Consider the following 12,896-nt stretch of genomic DNA (forward strand, 5'->3'; position numbering starts at 1 on the left):
GAACTGAGCGAGAACAAGTGTTCCCAACCTGATTACCATACATATATATAACAGTGCATCTTCGCTAGCAAAGGGTTTCTAATACGCTACTCTCCTCATGTACCCTTGGCATACGGTGAAGTCAAAAGACGGGATTGTTTTTGTCACGTGATCTCGAATCTATCAGGTACGCACAGATTGCGTCGTCGACAGAAATAAGAGACACGTGTTTAAAAAAATTAAATCAAAGTGTTTTTTTTTTCAAGAATAATTAAGAAGCAATAATTGGTTTATGCTTATTAATTATTTATAGTACAAATCTTAACTTCAATATAGATTTTTAATCACATATTTAGAAGATATTGGATGACACCATAGCTATTCATAAAATTGCATGTTATCTTACGGATAGTTGTTTACTTGCGTTTTTCATTCCGAGATTAAAAAGTCACGAAGTATCCCGAACACAAATATGGTCATTTACAAAATACAATTGCTGATTGGTCGACCGGGTGTACCAATCCCAATCAGAACTCTAGAAAAAACCAGAAGTTTCTGTAGCTGTAGGGTAAAAGCCGGTATCTTCGGACAGTGTGGTGCTTTTCGGAAATCAGATTACGCTGAGGTTTTTCCACCTTGACATGACCGTATGCGTGAATATGTGTTGTTTGGGAGAGTAACGATGCTTACGAAAAATCTGGAGTTCCGAATGATGTTATAAATAAACAAAAAAATATAAAATAAAAACCAAGACGTATCAGAGGCCGATAAATTCGGACAGGTAGTCGGTAAATTCGGACAGTGGTCAGAACTTAATATTAATGCCTTATATATTCAGAAACTATGTGTAAGTACACATATTATGATGTCTTTTCAACAGTTTTTAAAGCAATGGAATGTAAGAAATTAATATCTTTAATGTGACAATATACACTTGAAAATATTTCGAATATCAATAAATCAGTTTATTACTGTCTGTTACTTCCATATTTCATTTGAACAAAAAGTTTTAATTTCTTTTATCAACAACTTTAAAAAAGAAGTATATTTTCATTGTTTATTATATCAACAAAAGTATCGTTCAATAAATAAATTCTAAGACGCTTTTTTCTCTTTTTTTAGTTTGTTTTGTTCCCTCTTAAGTTTTCTGTTTTGTTTTTCCTCCTCAAGTTTTCTCTTTTTCTCTGCAATTGCCTGCTTTTCGTTGATGATCTCAGCACTCGTCAGCAAACGGTGACTGGTTATAGCACGACTTTTCTTTTTTGTTTCTCCAGAGGTGCGGGGCGTATTTTCGGATGGAGAAAATATAGCGTCTATATCCTCATTCCAAACTGTGTCAACAGGTAATGTCGCAACACCCTCGTTGTCGGCTGTGGCAACCACCTGTATTTCTCCGCTGTTGATGAGTTGTAATAAATGACTTGGGTCGTCCAATTCGTAACTCTGTGAAGGCACATTTGTTGGCTGGGGCGTAGTTTGAAACGGAAGCTGTTCAAGCGAAATGATGTTTGTTGCGGGCAGATCTAGAGCTATTTTATCAATATGAGGGGGAGTCGATGTTGCATCATGAGGGGGTGTTGACTCTGTTTGTGGTGGTGTAGGCATAGGGGGAGTTGGAACATTTTCATTGTCGATATTTGGAGAAACATTTTCAGTGTCGATATTTGGAGACGGTGGTCTACCTAGAGCTGCTGGTATTTCCTCAATATGCAAGCTTGTTTCATACGCTGAGCTAGGTAAGTAGGCTGAATTAGGGACTGCCTGGGGATTAAGTGGGTAAATCCCACAGGCCCTAAAACCACTCTGGATATTTTCCTTTGTCAATGCCATTTCCCATGCTTGGCAAAACATCTTTGGAAAAGTCCATTTATTAATCAAATTGCATGGATTTTCAGACAAGAACTCGGAGCAAACCCTATTGTAGGCTTTATTAAATGGCCCAAATACAGTTCTATCAAGGGGCTGTAAAAAATGAGTTGTGTGTGGAGGTAGGGCTAAAATGTGGATGTTTTCCTCCGCTGCTAGTTCTAACAAACCTAGTGTTTCATGTGAACCGTGGCCATCCAGAATGAGAAGTTGGGGTCTTTCGGGGCCACAGTGAGGCAAAAAAACATCCCGAAACCACTGTTCCCCCAACTCCTCATTCATCCAGGCCTTTTCGTTGTGTGTCCAAAATGAATCTTTTGGAGACTCGGCAGTTTTAAAACCAAATAATTATTTTTTATTCTTTCCTTAAACGATCAACATAGGGGGGCATAGAATCCCCCCGGGCATTTACGCAGGCCGTAATGGTGATGTTTGACCGGTCATTGCCAGTGCGGCCAACAACAGATTTGCTGCCGCGTCTGGCAATGACATGAACAGGGGTATGTTCCAGTTGTTTTCCTGTTTCGTCACAGTTCCAGATTTTTTCTGGTGAACCTTGCAAATTTAGATTTTGCACAATTTTAGACAGGTCTGCAAAATACTTCTCGACGACACAACTGTTTAACATCCTTGCCCGCACTGTGCCAAGCTTTTCTGGCTTTCTTAATGCAACTTCGGGGTGTCGCTTTTTTAGCCCTTCCCACCAGTGTTTTGTAGGGGTGAAATTTTTGAACCCAGTTATTTTATTTCTTTTACACAAAACTCCCGCTCTATGGAGAAGTTGCTTCCTTGAAATACCAAAGCCCTTTTCGGCACTTTCAGTAACATTTTTGATAATTCTTTTCTCGATTTCATTTGAAAGCACCGGCTTTCTCCCAGGCTTCGCGTCAATGGACACTCGTTTTGTAACTCTATCATACAATGTTGATTTTTGAACTTGAAACTTCTCTGCTGCTTTCCTGAGAGACAGAGTCCCAGACTGAACAGCATTTACAGCCTGTTCCATGATTGATGGATCATTTTTTTGGTAAGGCCCCCTTGCTTTCGCCTTTTTTCTGGCCATGCTGAAAGAAAAACTTTTTTATAGAATTAAAATAATTAATAGCCTTATTGGTTTTTGAAATAAATATTGACCGGCAATGTGTTAAAAATAGCATGCATATACGTGTAACTTAATAATTTTATATCGAAAAAGATGATTGTAAATCGATAATATTTTTTTAAAAAACTATTTATCAACTTATTTTTTTAGAATATGGGTATATAAAGTTCATTTTTCATTTTTTTACATTTCTTCAAACTGTCCGAAATTAAATGACTTTGAAAAAAAATGGTCCGTTAATTTCGATATTGTTTAAAAATCGGCATGATTTTACACTTAAAGGTGTATTTATTAGCGTTAAAATCACATTTGATAATTAAAACATTTAAAAATCCGTGTATCAATTCAAAAAAAAATTATAACTTACCTAAATCAAAACTTTGGAATGAAGTCCTTGAAAATTTCGCGGTCGACAACTCTTGTGACAATCCGGGAAAACAAGTTTTGTTTCTTGCAGGTTTTATATAATAACAACACATCCGGATAAAATTTATTAAGTCGTACATCTTTATTTCGAATTAATTGAAAGTAAGAAAGAGAAAGTAAGTGTGTATAATTTGTTGAAGGTAAGGACTGCTTTTACGAGCCCTGTCCGGAATTACCGGCCGTCCGAAAATACCGGTTTTTACCCTACTGGTTAAGAAAAGAAAAGTGGCAGTTGGGACTTGAAACTTCACAGCAGCAATTAACAGAATAATGATCATGTATCTCAGTGTACACTACTTGCATTCCACATTATTGTCATCTCCCTCGGGAGATGACACATTAAGATTGTATGCCGGAAGTGAAGTCCTAGTGTAAGCCTCCATTAATTCTTCGGGAATCCTCGATGTTTTACAATATCTCAAGTGAGAATCTACACAAGGAGTTCCAAGTAGCCTGTAAACTGGTTTTCTTTTAGAAGAACTAGCTTAGAAGTGTGATATCTACTTTCGGTTTAGGCCTATTTGAAAGCCAAGGAAAATTTAGAAAAGCAGTACGATGCTTATTGTGATCTCTCACGAGAGATGACACATTAAGTTTGATTTCCTGATGTGAAGTCCCAGTGTAAGCAGCTATTTTTCAGTCTGCAATCCTCGGCTGACTCCACTACGCTACATTCCAAAAGTTCGAGGCCACCCGAAAATCACCGACTGCTCAGTTTGACGCGATGATGCGATTTTCTAAATATAGAGATGTAAACAACGAGCTATCTGCCTTATTATTGATAAAGAAAACAAGCTGCAAAGAAATCATACAGAGACCAACACACACAATCGCCTGAATAATGGGGTTTTTCAAAATATACACTGTATGTTCTTATATGTAAAGTCTTCTTGGCTATTACCTAAATGATGACCAGAACTCGATAGAATCTTCTAACTAGGTCAGCGCGTGTGTAAAGATCCTCTGCAGCCGAGGCGTGGATCCAAGAATTCACAGAAAAACAACATCAAATAAAAACATTCACATAAGTAATCGCATTACTGACTAATAGGAATTGATGGTGAAAACTTCACTATTTTGGTACATTAGTCATTATATAACGCGGCACCGTCATTTTTTTAAAAAAAGGTAATACAAGTCTGATTATAGAATCAAATGCATTGAGAAATTAAAAGCACAACTTATACATGTTATAAGCGGATACATTAATGTCTATAAAAAAAACTACAGACATTGAATGAAAGATCACAAATTATTAATTATTATGAGTATTTTCTTGCATGTATTATCTATTCTTTTTAAGGATCGATTTATCATGATTAAAGAACTTGCAATCATTTTCTTTATGCAGTTTTAATTGCATAAATGTCAAAAACATCTTTAATTCACTCCTCCAATATTATTGAAATGAAGACCAAATTATAATACACAATAGGTTATATGTTTAGTATGCAGATAAAGTTTACTAAAACACAAAAAAATATACGCACTGCACGGCCACTAATGGCACAATATTGTATATTCCGAAGACAGCCGTAAGTTCAGGGTTGGCAAATGAGAACTTTTCTCTGATAATTTGTAAATGCTTGATTTTAGCTGATAGCATTTAAATGTTATTACTTACTTATGCTTAAAAGCATGTGAACGTTGGGTAGGGGCCCAAAGCCACACAAAAAATGATTTAATTAAATATTATGTATATTTTGGACAAAAAAACTGTGAGTCTGGGCACCCTCTAAATCCACCAGTGCTGTTAAAAGTCGATTTTGAATAGTTAACTTTTTGATGTAAGTTTAGTTCATCTCCCCCTTTAAAACCAAAGGGGTTTGACGACCATATCACTTTAAGGAATGGGAATTTAGTTAACATGAAATCTTTGGGAAGGTTTGGAGTTGATTAAGTTAGCGCTTCTGTCCACTGTCAGAGTACATAGAGTAAGGAGCTGCGAAATACATGCAATATGTAACGTCAAAAGGAAGGCTAAGATTTTACCCGAGTAATTCTTGTGATTTTTTTTATACAGGTGTACAGATTTTACAAATACTGCGTTACTGGGCAAAATTGCACAAAAAATCTTCCATTTGACAAATTTATAAAGGGATAATGGGCACTTTTGTCATAAAGAGTTATCTCTATCATGGATTTAGCTTACTTTGTGAAAGTGCTAGGATATATGTCAATGAAACTTGTCTGAAAGTTTGTAGTTTTGATAATTTACAGATAAAAGAGACTTTGAAACATTATTTTAGTATATTTCATGCAGTGTAAAATGCTATAGCAACATATAAATTGTGATATTATTTAAACAATTTTAGAAAATCAGATCTACAAATCTGTGTACCAGCTCTTTTAACTTTTTATTGCTGTAATTGTTCAATGCCAGCCCCTCCCTTATCCACACTTTTTGTTCGAGTATAGTCATGTACTAAACAAAATGAATTTGTTTTTCGAAAAAAAAAAATCAAAATATTCCCTTCTCATCCACAGCATAAGATTTTGATCACTGTCCTTTGTCCTAATCTAAAGCATAAGATTTTGATCACTGTCCTTTGTCCTAATCTAAAATTGTTCAGGTAAGCTGCCACTCCCCTTCCCCAGAAGAATAGAAAAATCTGTAATAGTTGAGAAAATATTACACTTTACTGTTTATTCTGTGACATTAATGAAGCCAAAGAGATGACATTTCAGGCTTTCTGGAAAGCCAAACTTGTACATGTCCGGCGTCCGTTCTGTCTGTCTGTAAACAATTTGGTCTGTTTTCAATATAACTTGGCACACAAGTACACTACACTAAGTGTATCGGTTTTTGATTTCGGGTGTTGCCGTGGTTACTAAAAATAGAAATTTTTTGTGAAATTCTTTCAAAATGCCACTCCTCCCACAGATTTGGTCTGATTTCAATATAATTTGGCACACAAGTAGACTACACCAAGATACATAATTCTGTGTATCGGTTATTGATTTCGTTGATCGGTGTTGCCGTTGTTACTAAAAATAGAAATTACCTTGACATTCTTTCAAAATGCTACGTCTCTTACAGTTTTAGACTGATTTCAATATAACTTGGCACACAAGTAGGCTACACAAAGGTACATAATTCTATTTAACGGTTTTTGATTTTGATGAACGGTGTTGCTGTTGTTACTAAAAATAGAAATTTCTATGACATTCTTAATCTGATTTCAATATAAGTTGGCACACAAATAGATTACACTAAGATACATAATTTTGTATATCGGTTTTTGATTTTGATAAACGGTGTTGCCTTTGTTACTAAAAATAAAAATTTCTATTAAATTGTTTCAAAATGCTACTCCTCCTACAGTTTCGGTCTGATTTCAATATAACTTGGCACACAAGTATACTGACACTAAGGTACATATTTCTCTGTATCGGTTTTTGATTTTGAAGAACGGCGTTTTTGTTCTTACTAAAAATAGAAATTTCTGTGAAATTCTTTCAAAATGCTACGTCTCCTACAGTTTTAGTCTGATTTCAATATAAGTTGGCAACAAGTAGACTACACTAAAATACATAATTCTGTATATCGGTTTTGTTGAACGGTGTTGCCTTTGTCACTAAAAATAGAAATTTCTGTGAAATTGTGTGTCAAAATGCTACTCCTCCTCATTCATCGAAATAGCATTTTGAAAAAATTGTTTTCAGACAGACAGACGGACACATTACTAATTATGTATCTAAAAAGTGCGATCTTATATTTAGTGTACTTGTGTGTCACGTATATATTGAGTCAATACGAGTTACGATCAACTTAGGGTCAAGATCTAGTAAATAACTTTAGACTGATTTTTTGGTGAGGAGTAGCATAAACAAAATGAATGAAAAAAAAAAATCAAAATATTTCCACAGCATAAATTTTCCTATTTTTAGTAACCAGAAGAATAGAAAAATCGGAAAATATTACACTTTACTGTTTAACATTAATGAAATCAGAAACCAAAACTGTACTGAGGAGTAGCATTTTGTTACTAAAAAAAAATTGTTTTCAGACAGATTTCAATATAAGCACACGGACACATTACTATATAGCATAAGCTTTTTCTCGTCTCTGACCAGCACACAAGAGCTAAAAACCTCATGCGATCTTATATTTACTGAATTCGACAATGGCACACTTTTGATACATAATTTTGCTTTTTTTCTGATAAACGGGGCCTGTAAAGTTTCAAAAGTTGTTCCTGATTTCAATATAACTTGGCACACAAGACGCTATATTTGGGTGTTTACGTGCTCGCAAGTCAATTTACGAGTTACGATCAACTTGAACGGTGTTGGTCTAAAAAAGAAATTTCTAGTAAATAACTCGTAAAAAGAAATCAGACCAATAACTTTAGATTTTTTGGTGCTAGATGATTTCTATTTTGTTATATCTGATTTCATATAATGACAAATATTTCATAATTTTGTATATCGGTTTTTGATTTTGAAAATTGTTCTAAAAATAAAAATTTCTATTAAATTGTAACCAGTTTCGGTCTGATTTCAATATAACTTGGCACACAAATACTCTAAGGTACATATTTCTCTGTATCAAAACGTTTTTGTTCTTACGTCATGAAAAAATAGTCATGTACTAAAAACCTCAACTTATAAAATGACAATACACTTTTTGTTTTTCTGTAAAGTAAAGTTGTTCCGAAGAAAAGACGCTATATTTGGGTGTTTACGTGCTCGCAAGTCAATTTACGAGTTACGATCAAAAAATCAGTAAATAATTCCCTATTATGACGTCATAATATCCACAGCATAAGATTTTGATCACTGTCCTTTGTCCTAATCTAAAATTGTTCAGGTAAGCTGCCACTCCCCTTCCCCAGAAGAATAGAAAAATCTGTAATAGTTGAGAAAATATTACACTTTACTGTTTATTCTGTGACATTAATGAAGCCAAAGAGATGACATTTCAGGCTTTCTGGAAAGCCAAACTTGTACATGTCCGGCGTCCGTTCTGTCTGTCTGTAAACAATTTGGTCTGTTTTCAATATAACTTGGCACACAAGTACACTACACTAAGTGTATCGGTTTTTGATTTCGGGTGTTGCCGTGGTTACTAAAAATAGAAATTTTTTGTGAAATTCTTTCAAAATGCCACTCCTCCCACAGATTTGGTCTGATTTCAATATAATTTGGCACACAAGTAGACTACACCAAGATACATAATTCTGTGTATCGGTTATTGATTTCGTTGATCGGTGTTGCCGTTGTTACTAAAAATAGAAATTACCTTGACATTCTTTCAAAATGCTACGTCTCTTACAGTTTTAGACTGATTTCAATATAACTTGGCACACAAGTAGGCTACACAAAGGTACATAATTCTATTTAACGGTTTTTGATTTTGATGAACGGTGTTGCTGTTGTTACTAAAAATAGAAATTTCTATGACATTCTTAATCTGATTTCAATATAAGTTGGCACACAAATAGATTACACTAAGATACATAATTTTGTATATCGGTTTTTGATTTTGATAAACGGTGTTGCCTTTGTTACTAAAAATAAAAATTTCTATTAAATTGTTTCAAAATGCTACTCCTCCTACAGTTTCGGTCTGATTTCAATATAACTTGGCACACAAGTATACTGACACTAAGGTACATATTTCTCTGTATCGGTTTTTGATTTTGAAGAACGGCGTTTTTGTTCTTACTAAAAATAGAAATTTCTGTGAAATTCTTTCAAAATGCTACGTCTCCTACAGTTTAGTCTGATTTCAATATAAGTTGGCACACAAGTAGACTACACTAAAATACATAATTCTGTATATCGGTTTTGTTGAACGGTGTTGCCTTTGTCACTAAAAATAGAAATTTCTGTGAAATTGTTTCAAAATGCTACTCCTCCTCATTCATCGAAATAGCAGAATTATGTATCTTAGTGTAGTGTACTTGTGTGTCACGTTATATTGAAATCAGACCAAAACTGTAGGAGGAGTAGCATTATGAAAATATTTCACAAAATTTTCTATTTTTAGTAACCACGGCAACTTGAAATCAGACCAAAACTGTACGAGGAGTAGCATTTTGAAAAAATTGTTTTCAGACAGACAGACGGACACATTACTATATAGCATAAGCTTTTTCTCGTCTCTGACCAGTAGAGCTAAAAACCTCATGCGATCTTATATTTACTGAATTCGACAATACACTTTTGTGCTTTTTTTCTTGGGGCCTGTAAAGTAAAGTTGTTCCGAAGAAAAGACGCTATATTTGGGTGTTTACGTGCTCGCAAGTCAATTTACGAGTTACGATCAACTTAGGGTCAAGATCTAGTAAATAACTTTAGACTGATTTTTTGGTGCTAGATCTATTATGACGTCATAATAGTCATGTACTAAACAAAATGAATTTGTTTTTCGAAAAAAAAAATCAAAATATTCCCTTCTCATCCACAGCATAAGATTTTGATCACTGTCCTTTGTCCTAATCTAAAATTGTTCAGGTAAGCTGCCACTCCCCTTCCCCAGAAGAATAGAAAAATCTGTAATAGTTGAGAAAATATTACACTTTACTGTTTATTCTGTGACATTAATGAAGCCAAAGAGATGACATTTCAGGCTTTCTGGAAAGCCAAACTTGTACATGTCCGGCGTCCGTTCTGTCTGTCTGTAAACAATTTGGTCTGTTTTCAATATAACTTGGCACACAAGTACACTACACTAAGTGTATCGGTTTTTGATTTCGGGTGTTGCCGTGGTTACTAAAAATAGAAATTTTTTGTGAAATTCTTTCAAAATGCCACTCCTCCCACAGATTTGGTCTGATTTCAATATAATTTGGCACACAAGTAGACTACACCAAGATACATAATTCTGTGTATCGGTTATTGATTTCGTTGATCGGTGTTGCCGTTGTTACTAAAAATAGAAATTACCTTGACATTCTTTCAAAATGCTACGTCTCTTACAGTTTTAGACTGATTTCAATATAACTTGGCACACAAGTAGGCTACACAAAGGTACATAATTCTATTTAACGGTTTTTGATTTTGATGAACGGTGTTGCTGTTGTTACTAAAAATAGAAATTTCTATGACATTCTTAATCTGATTTCAATATAAGTTGGCACACAAATAGATTACACTAAGATACATAATTTTGTATATCGGTTTTTGATTTTGATAAACGGTGTTGCCTTTGTTACTAAAAATAAAAATTTCTATTAAATTGTTTCAAAATGCTACTCCTCCTACAGTTTCGGTCTGATTTCAATATAACTTGGCACACAAGTATACTGACACTAAGGTACATATTTCTCTGTATCGGTTTTTGATTTTGAAGAACGGCGTTTTTGTTCTTACTAAAAATAGAAATTTCTGTGAAATTCTTTCAAAATGCTACGTCTCCTACAGTTTTAGTCTGATTTCAATATAAGTTGGCAACAAGTAGACTACACTAAAATACATAATTCTGTATATCGGTTTTGTTGAACGGTGTTGCCTTTGTCACTAAAAATAGAAATTTCTGTGAAATTGTTTCAAAATGCTACTCCTCCTCATTCATCGAAATAGCAGAATTATGTATCTTAGTGTAGTGTACTTGTGTGTCACGTTATATTGAAATCAGACCAAAACTGTAGGAGGAGTAGCATTATGAAAATATTTCACAAAATTTTCTATTTTTAGTAACCACGGCAACTTGAAATCAGACCAAAACTGTACGAGGAGTAGCATTTTGAAAAAATTGTTTTCAGACAGACAGACAGACGGACACATTACTATATAGCATAAGCTTTTTCTCGTCTCTGACCAGTAGAGCTAAAAACCTCATGCGATCTTATATTTACTGAATTCGACAATACACTTTTGTGCTTTTTTTCTTGGGGCCTGTAAAGTAAAGTTGTTCCGAAGAAAAGACGCTATATTTGGGTGTTTACGTGCTCGCAAGTCAATTTACGAGTTACGATCAACTTAGGGTCAAGATCTAGTAAATAACTTTAGACTGATTTTTTGGTGCTAGATCTATTATGACGTCATAATCAATTTCAACTTTCTTTTTCCCGTACTTTACGGCTTTAGCAGAATTATGTAGAAAATAGGGTATTTTTATGACATTCAATTTGAAATCATATGAAAAGTAACCCGGTTACCTATATTAAATTTGATATTGATTTAAAGAAGAGGCCGTGAACATACTAATTACCGTTTTCTGAGAGGCTGTAGGCAATCTGGATACATTTCCTTTGTCGAATATGAAAAAAACATATTCATGACTGGTTTTCCTAATTTTTTTAGCTCCCCTGAGCTGAAAGCTCAAGTGAGCTTTTCTGATCACATTTTTCCGGCGTCCGTCTGTCTGTCTGTAAACTTTTCACATTTTCGACTTCTTCTCAAGAACCGCTGGGCCAATTTCAACCAAACTTGCCACAAAGTATCCTTGGGTAAAGGGGATTCAAATTTGTTCAAATGAAGGGCCACGCCCTCATTCAAGGGGAGACAATTGGAAATAAATGAAAATTTGGTGGCATATTTTAAAAATCTTCTTCTCAAGAACCACTGTGCCAGGAAAGATGAAACTTATGGAGAAACATCCTCAGGTAGTGTAGATTCAAGTTTGTTCAAATCATGACCCCCGGGGCTAGGGCGGGGCCAAAATGGCCAGATAAATTCAGACTTTATATTCTCATTCTAAATTGCTAAAAAGAATTAAGGGGGCCGACTCCGGTAATATGAAGCGTATTTACTATTTTAAAGCAACTTCTTTTTCACTTAAGTAATAAAACAAATTAGGAAAGTAACGGTCGCAAAATTTTATTAAAATTTCAAATAACTGATTTTTAAAATGATTTTTAAACTGACAGGTAAATTGGCGTCGTAGTAGTGTGTTTTTGACGTTAGATAAGCTCTTAAAGATGGGGTAATAAAAAAATTAAAGTTATAAAAAGAAAGTAATAAATATATTCTCTTGAAATTTAAAACATAGGAATTTGATACTCTCTCCGTCATATTTATAATTTTTTTGTATAAATCCTTTGCGTCATATTTTATAGTACTCTATAAAAACAAGGAAATTCGTATTTTTTTTGGCATTTTGAGATGCCCCCTCTGGAAACAAGGAGGTAGAATTTTTTGATTCTTACTTATAATGTACAATATAGTATTACTCATCATATATTATAGTTTGAGCAAAAAGTCTATTGTAGTATTTGCATAATTTGCTTTAAAGTGCGAAAATTTGGCACTTTCCCTTATAATCCTATAGTAAATGTACCCGTATTTTGAGACGGTCCCTTTAAAAAACCTGGTCGGTAGATTTTCCCCAAACTTTTCACATACACTAAAGTTAATGCAAGTTATATATGGTATAAAAATGAATAGTTTCGCTATTGTAGTTTTCGCCCAATAAAACCCCAGTCGTCTCCCTTAAGTGGCTATTTTATGCGCATCGATCCGGGGCGTATAATTGATTTTGTCCTGTCTGTCGGCAACTTTTAACTTTCGCCATACCTTTTGAACCATGAAAGATAGATATGCATAGTTCGCTAGTAAAACTCTTTCAAGTGAC

General features: G+C 34.3%; 1 protein-coding gene across 1 annotated transcript; it reads right to left on the reverse strand.

Annotated features, from left to right (window-relative positions):
• Nucleotides 1-2,192: 2,192 nt before the first annotated feature.
• On the reverse strand, nucleotides 2,193-3,574 carry LOC134237417 (uncharacterized). Its single transcript, XM_062719520.1, has one exon. The coding sequence runs from the start codon at nucleotides 2,906-2,908 to the stop codon at nucleotides 2,201-2,203; it is 708 nt and encodes a 235-aa protein (XP_062575504.1). The 5' UTR covers nucleotides 2,909-3,574; the 3' UTR covers nucleotides 2,193-2,200.
• Between the last annotated feature and the right edge of the window lie 9,322 nt (nucleotides 3,575-12,896).

The sequence above is a fragment of the Saccostrea cucullata genome, unplaced genomic scaffold, assembly GCF_032062105.1.
Source record: "Saccostrea cucullata isolate Sc308-1 unplaced genomic scaffold, CSIRO_AGI_Scuc_v1 ctg3187, whole genome shotgun sequence".
NCBI lineage: Eukaryota > Metazoa > Mollusca > Bivalvia > Ostreida > Ostreidae > Saccostrea > Saccostrea cuccullata.

What these genes read in the sequence shown, in the direction of transcription:
- LOC134237417 (XM_062719520.1), bottom strand. Translation starts at nt 2,908, where the DNA reads ATGGCCAGAAAAAAGGCGAAAGCAAGGGGGCCTTACCAAAAAAATGAT.